We start from the raw sequence: 8434 nt of genomic DNA on the forward strand, positions 1-8434 counted from the left end.
TAAACTATATTTAACGTCACCTACGCTGGTCCCTCCCCCCCCGGTACCTCCTAGACTGTCTGGAAAGTTCTCTGCCCTTCTTTAAGCGTCTGTGAGATGCCAGATTGCAGGATAACGTGGACTGAAGGCAACATTGCGTAAACCTCGTATTATAAGCCGATAGCAGCGTGACTGGTGAACTATAGCAAAGGACCTCTGTTGCTAGTTGTGCTGTATTCTCGAGGAAGTTAAGCCAGCTAGTAAACGTTGATCAGGTTGTTGCTTGCAGCACTTGATCTGAGGAGTAGTAGGGGCTTTAGCCACCGTCACTATTAGCCAGTGTTAGTTTGGATTGTTGTGCAAGGCAGAGAAGGGACAGATCAGCTTCATGACGATGACTGCAGAGGAACAAACAAGTGAAGTACAACATACAATCCCCCTGGAAGGAGAGGACATCACACCAAAGAAAGATGGGGGTGTTTTAAAGGTAAAAAATGGTGCTTGATTTGGTACTCAGCACCTAGCTAGCTGAGTGGTTAGCTGACAGCTTGTTTACTGTTCGGCTAGGTTAACGTTAGCTATCGATAGCTATGCTGTCGCATACACTGATTTTAAAAAAAAAAATTCAACGAAAGCTAACTTTAATGCTAGGAACACCTTATAATGGTATGCAGCGTCACAGTTATGAGAACTAACTCAGTACCAGAATGTCAGAAACAAGACTAGCTGTCAATGAAACGGTCTGCATTTCTAGAAGGATCTGGAGCCTTGAAGAAACAACTGTCATTTTATTGATGGACACATTCTATATTTCATCCCACAATTAAACACATACTGAGGGCTTTAAATATATAGGCCTTCATTCATAATAAACAAGTTTGCAATTTAGTCGTTCACTAAGCGAAGTGCGTGGTGCGCGTGCAAGGCAGCGATCACAAGCATGTTCAAGAAATTGCTTTCTGATGTTCTTTGATAAATTCTCGTCTTACCTTTTTCTCCAGGTGATCAAAAGGGAAGGTACAAGCACAGAACTGCCTATGTCCGGCGACAAAGTGTTTGTACATTATGTGGGCACACTTCTGGACGGGACTCATTTTGACTCCAGTAGAGACAGAGGAGAGAAGTTTTCCTTTGAGTTGGGCAAAGGTTAGTTTCATATTTGTTATAGCTGCACAACCAGTGCAGGATTTTCTCTACGTTTTAAAAAATGACCTTTTAATAAAGGAAATGAACCAGAATGCATTTAAGGTAACACATAACCACATGACCCCACATAACCACAAAGGGGGTTGCTGCCCCTTGAGACAAGGGTGTGCCAGTGTTCGGCAGCCTCGCCTCTGTCAGTGCGCCCCAGGGTGGCTGTGGCTACAATGTAGCTTGCCATCACCAGTGTGTGAATGGGTGGATGACTGGATGTGTAAAGCGCTTTGGGGTCGTTAGGGACTAGTAAAGTGCTATATAAATACAGGCCATTTACCATGTAATCTACCTTTCCCCCCCATAGGACAAGTAATAAAGGCTTGGGACATCGGTGTAGCCACAATGAAAATTGGAGAGTTGTGCCAGCTCATCTGTAAGCCAGAGTATGCCTATGGCTCTGCAGGCAGCCCACCCAAGATACCACCCAGTGCCACTCTTGTTTTTGAGGTAAGGATGCCAGTTTTCATTGTCCATTAAGTACTTTTAACTGTGTAGTTTGAGATACTATATATCTGGGCTCCCATGATAAGATAGAAATTGAGAAGTGGCTTCAATTCAGCAAGTACAAAATACTTTACAATCTTTTTGCTTCCAAGTTTATAAATTACCTTTACAGTTCAGGTTACACATTGCATATTTCAGTCAGTCTGTCTCAGTTATCTTTGCAGTGAATTTCAGCTGTGGATCATAAAATGCTTAAATTTAGCATTTAGGATAACTTAAATAATTTTTCTGATAATGCTTATCTCTTTAAGTGGTATCTCTGTGGCCAGACTTGCAAAAAAGCAAATCATGATAAGCAGTTTCACAATTTGAATCTCCACTGTGCTTATAGTTGTTGCTTCTGATGGTGTTAAAAATTGTTATACAGCCTTCTGTTTTTATTGTTTTGTATAAAACCAGTTGTTACCTTTTCATACATTTAGGATAACTGTTGTAACCTTTTGTTTAAAGACTACAGTAAAAGAAAAGGAAAAAAATACAAACCTGAATGACTGCTCCCCCCACCCCCTGCCCCTAAAAGAACTAATCTTTTGAGGAAAAAATTGGGAACTTTGGAACTTATATTGAAAAAGTTGTTGTTTTTTGTTGTTTTTTTAATGAAAAGATATACATTTTTTGTCACATGTCTACATGCTTATAGGTGGAACTGTTTGAATTTAGAGGGGAAGACATAACGGAAGAAGAGGATGGAGGAATCATCCGACGCATTATCACTAAAGGAGAGGGATATTCTAAACCTAATGAAGGAGCAGCTGTTGAAGGTAATTCATCCAGAAATGTGTTTGATACAATTAATTTCATGTTTTATATTTCCATCCTTGGAAAGTAGAGTCCCTGGTTAAATGTGTTTAAGTAAGAGCATATTGAGGATAATAATCTTTTCAAACAGCGTTGCCTTTGGTTATGGTCTTATATGTCCCTTATTATGTTTTAACAAACCCACTGAATAATAATTCAGTAACCGATTGGTTTTGTCACCAAGAGTGGACTTGCAGACATAACGAAGAAACTACTTTCTCCTGCGCCCTTGTCACAAGGGGTCGCTAGAGCAAGTAGCTTTGCATGTTTGATTTGTGAGTTTTACACTTCTAGGCGATTTGTGACTCCAGCTGGAGTTAAACGAGCAGCATTTTACTTGCCAAGTCACTGTCTAAACCACTACAATATAGAGCTATTCAAAGGTAAACCTGCAGATATCCACTTTCAGCAATGGTCCAGGTGATGTATTGGGCTTGATTAAAACCTCGATTATACTTTCCAAGTCTGCGAGCTTGAGTGGCATTCACTTTTGTTTTGTTCCCCCCCCCTTTGGACCAACTGTGTTACAATGCTGTGGTTGCAGCCATTCCACAACTCTCTATGAATGGTACTTATGGCCATTAATCAATGGTCTTTGATCAATGGTCATGACATTTTGCATATTAATGATCACTCAGTGGGCTACTTTCAATCATTGTGCAAAGGTACTGTTTATAAGCGTGGTTAAACCTGCAATCAGCTGAGACTGAAGAGCTCACATGGATGAGTGACGAAATGTTTCTCCAACTGAAACCGCTACGTCTAGATGAACAAAATCAACTTTTTGGGAGTTCGGGGAGAATTTACATTTCAGCCCACCGAATATGCACACAAGTATAACAGGAATGTCTACTCGGGTCTCCAGCTCATCAGTGTGACTGTAAATGCTCAAAGATGACTGTAAGACAGTTTTGGTTTCTTTAAGAAACTGAGTCTGTAATCATACAAGTACTATTACACGGAATTCTTAAGGTTCCTAAAAATGAGACCGAATGATGGAAAAGAACTTCACTGACACTTTAGAAATGGCTGACTTTGTAACGTGGCAGTCTGCCAAGAAATCAAGACTGAGTGGGACATGAACTAACCTGAACATTTTCTGTCTTCTTCAGTAACCGTGATAGGGACCTGCGATGACAGTGTATTTGACGAGAGGGAATTAAAGTTTGAAATTGGAGATGGTGAGAGTTTCGGTTTGCCAGCTGGAGTCGAGAAGGCTATCATGGCTATGGAACAGGGAGAGGAGGCGGTCTTCACAATTAAACCTAAGTATGTTCACATGTGCAAATTCTTACCACTAACTTCATAGTGGTGACATTTTATGTTCATATGAAGTCAGTCCAATTTTAGACTCTTGAACTGCTTTTTCTGCAGCTCTCAAGCATCTCTTTACAGAATATTTCCACAGTTTAAAGATGCTGCTGTAACAGTAAATAAACATTAATTCCTGCAAGAATTAGCTACATGAATTTTTAACTGGATAGTTGTGCAGTCTTTGGTTTTAAGCTAAGTGACAGCATGAGTAATGACTAATATAATCAACTATAACGGTTAAGCTTTGCAATGTGATTAAACAGGAAAATGGCTGCAGAATTATCTCTTTTTTTGCAGTATCCAATACCTTAACTTAAATGGTTTTTAAGTTGCACACCAGCAGTGATTTTTGTGCCCTTTACTCATGACTAATGATATGTTTGTCTGATTTGTTAGATATGGTTTCGGGAATGCAGGAAACGCAAAGTTTAACATTCCTGGTGGAGCGACATTGCAGTACAAGATTAAACTAACAGCTTTTGAGAAGGTAAGGTGGGAGTGTGTGGCAAACACAGCAGCACTTTAGATGCTCATTTACAATATTTTCATCTAAAAAGGAAAATGTGTTCTTTCTATTTTAGGCTAAGGAATCATGGGAAATGAACACCTCAGAAAAGCTGGAGCAGAGCAGCATTGTCAAAGAGAAGGGAACACAGTATTTTAAGGTTTGTTTTGTTTTTTGTTTTAAATTTAAGAAGTGATCCTGTCTTGGATTTCAAGATGTTTTGTGATGCAATGGTTTATATGCTTCAGGAGGGAAAATATAAGCATGCATCAGTGCAGTACAAAAGGATTGTGTCATGGCTGGAACATGAATCTGGTTTGTCAGAAGAGGACGATAAGAAGGCGAAAGCACTGCAGCTCGCTGCACACCTGAATTTGGCCATGTGCTTCCTTAAACTACAGGAGCCAAACAAAGCCCTGGAACACTGTGACAAGGTATCTGGTAACTGTTCTTTGTCTTAAAGCAGCACGTGTGTGTGTGTGATCAGTGGTTTGTCTTGGTTTTTGCTTAAATACTGAAAACATTTAATTATATTTATGTAATTATATTTAATTATGTTATAGTCGATGGAGTTGGATGCATCCAATGAAAAGGCGTTATTCCGAAGGGGAGAGGCACTGTTTGGAATGAACGAGTTTGAGAAGGCAAGAGATGATTTCCAAAAAGTGGTTCAGCTGTATCCTGCCAACAAAGCTGCCAAGAACCAGGTATAACACAGTGTGCCTTTGATGTGTAATTCAAGCAGCTTTCAATGTTGAAATTTAATCAATCTAAGATGATATTTAATTTAAAAAAAAATCTGTCTCTCTCTGTTATGGCAGTTACAATTCAGTTTGGTTAATGTGTCTAATTTTATTGTACTACCATCCAAAATGAGACAGGTGAATGTTTAATTTATTTTCATGGTGTAAACGAAAGTTTATACTGGATTCATTTAGTAACAAACCAGGATGGGTGAACAAATATGACTGTGCTTCTGGGATTGAAAACGCTGTTTTTTTAGGTCACTGGTCATAAAACAACTGTTCTGCATATCCAGTCTTTTAGTTGTTGTTGTACCCATAACATATCTGGAAATACAGCAGGGTGACGTCTGCTTTATGTTCTTCCAGGTGCTACTTTGTCAGAAACGTATAAAGGAGCAGCACGAGAAGGACAAACGCATCTATGCCAACATGTTCCAGAAATTTGCAGAGAGGGATTCAAAGGTGATGGATCTGTTTACTAAAACAGCCACAAGAGGGTGTGATAAGCACGATTTTAGGTTTGGCAAAAAGTGAAGGTGTGCTGAACTGGTTTGTGTCTCGTGAACAGAAAGAAGCAGAGAAGGGGAAGAGTGAGAGCGTGGAGAACGGAGAAGATGCGATGGAGGTTGAAAACGGAGAAAAGGAAGCTGGGGGTGAAGCAAAAGCGTAGATGAAGACGCAGCTTTTTTTATTTTTTGTCTTCTTTTTTTTTTTTCCCCTTTCCTATTCTCTCCTGCGGTTCATCTGTACTTCAGACTTTTGTAACTCTGGCCATTTGTGTTTAAGGTGTGATTGTTTGTGTGTGAGAATGAGTATGTCATCGACAACACTGACCTTGGGCACGTCCTCGCTGGCTTTCTTCTTGTTGGGCTTTTTGCTGTGGCAGCTAGCCGACTGTGGGGTGGGGTGTCGTCAGGCACCGTGGGACGTGGATTTAAATGAATTGTATGCTACAGTCCTACCCCCCCCCCCAACCCCTCCCCCTCAACTCTGAACTGTGCATGTGGTTTCAAAAGAATTTGGGAAGTGTGGGGGGGAATTGCATCCAAAATGTTAAGTGCTGAATTTCAGAACCTTCACCCGTCAAGGGCTAGACCATCCCCCACCTTGCACTACCTTCTGTATGACCCACCCTATGTTTTTTGCTGTCCATCCGAGCCTCCTCATGGGCCTACTGATCAATTCCTAGAGTTGTGATGGCTGTGTGCATAGATCCACTGTGTTTTCAATGTTAGTGCCTATGTCCCAAAGTATGTATGTAGCAGCACTGTGGATAGGTGGAGTAATAAGATGTTGGTGTGAAATAGCTGTCAGACTTGGAGCTTTTCTCTCAGTTTAAAATGGAGTTCACTTTTAACCCCTAGGGTACAGGACTGTTCACCTTCTGCTTTGGAAATGATTTTTTTGTACTTTTTATTTCCTAGTGTTGTGCTTGTGATTCTGTATTGTTCTCAAAACTACAAATACAACAGTTTACTTAACTGGAATATGTGCATTTTTAAAGCAGCTACAGTAGAAACTACCTGAATTAGCTTCTCCTGGACGCCCTCGAGTATTAAGCAGTTAAGTCTTAATTTACTGTAAAAAAGTACTTGTATGAAAGTGTACATATTTGGCTTGTCAGATTCAGGTTTAGACTGCACACGAGAGGATTAAATGAACCTTTATTCATTTTAGTCAGCAGTGCCTGCAGGAAAGGGATGAAAAACCAAATGAGAGGCCCGGTTTTTTAAAAACATGGCTGTGGGTTGTATGTACAGCTCATCTTTGTTGGGGGGGGAAAAGTCACTGCTTGTTCTGTCCTGACAGAAGGATTTAATAAACAAATGGATACAACTCAGCTGCGTGTGATATTTTTGACTTGTACATGCATTTCCTCCCACTTTTCGTTGGTCACGTGAGGAACTTGAGAACCTGTGATGTATCCATCGACACAAAGTGTGCAAAATAAAGAATCTGCTGACAGTGTCACACGAGGAGGGCGACTCCTCAGCTGGACTTGTGCTCTATGATGAGGAATTTGTTTATACGTTAAGCAAAATTAAATTGACCTGATTTTAAATGTTTAAAGGTTGTACGAGTTGATGATAGCCATTTAACCTGTAATAAGTTTGATTTGTAATATTTGCATTGCAAGTTAACTGAATTTGGTGTTTGCACTGTCTGTCACATAAAGTAAGCTACTGCAAAAAGATGTGATGGGGTGGGACGGTAAATGCATTTTTTTTTTTTTTTAATTATTATTGTTTCATATTGTGCTTTAATGAAACATAAGGTTAACTAAGCTGTTTACTCTCCATCTTTATGGGAGGAATATTAAAATCTCTGTGCAAAAATACCAGTGTTGTGTGTATTTTGAAAATTAAAACTACCGAGCTTGCACCTGTGACAGTCAGGAGGCCTTGTCTTGAGGAGGAAGAGGTGTTTATCTGATCCTCAAGCTCTCTCACTCAGCTTACAGATGTGCTTTCTCTCCCTCTGGGGTAGTTATGACCCAGTACTGCTTATTCTCCACAGAAGTCAAAAGTATTAAAAAAAATCTTTTCTTTACAGTGTTTAACTTTTTACAGACATTTCTTCTGAGAAGATCTCCTTTTAGTGACTCAGCATTTTAAAGGCAGACAGGTGTGGGGATCGCGCTTACCTGGGAGGGTCTGCTTTCTTTTGTGTTCCCTATGCCATGAGCCCTTTGTTCTTTTATTTGCTGCTCTTGATTTTAGACATACAGTATCAGAGTGGTTATATAATCCATATAGCCACTGGCATTTTTGATCATGTCTACGATTATGAACAGATGGAGGCAACACTGGATATAAATAAATGTAAAAAAAATAAACAATTTTAATTCAATAGGGAAAAAACCCTTTTACTTTTTATTTGTTTATAGTCTTAACCATTATCCCTTAATGATCCCATGCATCCACTGAATAGCACTTTGGATTAGTCATGGTGGCTGTTAAAGCATTGGTAATATTGTTTCTTAGGCGTGTTTGTTATTCAGAAAAGTCACACGCACCCTCAAAGTCTGGCAACAATTTTTTTGTTTTGCTTTTTAGATTTGAAGACAATTTTTACGTTGTCTAACTTTATTACAAATGTGTAATTGTAACATACGAATACATGTTACGTGTGAAACGTAGGAAAAATCTCGAAAGGCAACAAAATCCAGGAAGCATTTGTTGCTATACCTGTTGCAGGTAAATCCCAGGGTAAAGGGTGTGTGTGTGTGTGTGTGTGTGTGTGTTCGCTGAACGTGTTTACTCCTCCCTTTAATCTCAGCGGTGTGTAACGTCGAGCTAGCTAGAATACTAAAGAGTGTTTCCTGTTTCAGATTTCAAAATAAATCACAAGCGTGCAAAAGTTGTGACCTGAGGAGCTCGGAAAGAAG

At 39.7% G+C, this 8434-nt stretch overlaps 1 protein-coding gene across 1 annotated transcript; it reads left to right on the top strand.

Annotated features, from left to right (window-relative positions):
• Positions 1-91: 91 nt before the first annotated feature.
• fkbp4 (FKBP prolyl isomerase 4) lies at positions 92-6882 on the top strand. The gene is made up of 11 exons (XM_082540658.1): positions 92-466; positions 981-1125; positions 1484-1626; positions 2324-2444; positions 3594-3750; positions 4192-4282; positions 4377-4460; positions 4549-4734; positions 4864-5007; positions 5413-5508; positions 5615-6882. The coding sequence occupies exons 1-11, from the start codon at positions 368-370 to the stop codon at positions 5714-5716; spliced, it is 1368 nt and encodes a 455-aa protein (XP_082396784.1). The 5' UTR covers positions 92-367; the 3' UTR covers positions 5717-6882.
• The last annotated feature ends 1552 nt before the right edge of the window (positions 6883-8434 follow it).

Source organism: Aulonocara stuartgranti, assembly GCF_965226115.1.
Source record: "Aulonocara stuartgranti genome assembly, chromosome: 7".
Taxonomy (NCBI): domain Eukaryota; kingdom Metazoa; phylum Chordata; class Actinopteri; order Cichliformes; family Cichlidae; genus Aulonocara; species Aulonocara stuartgranti.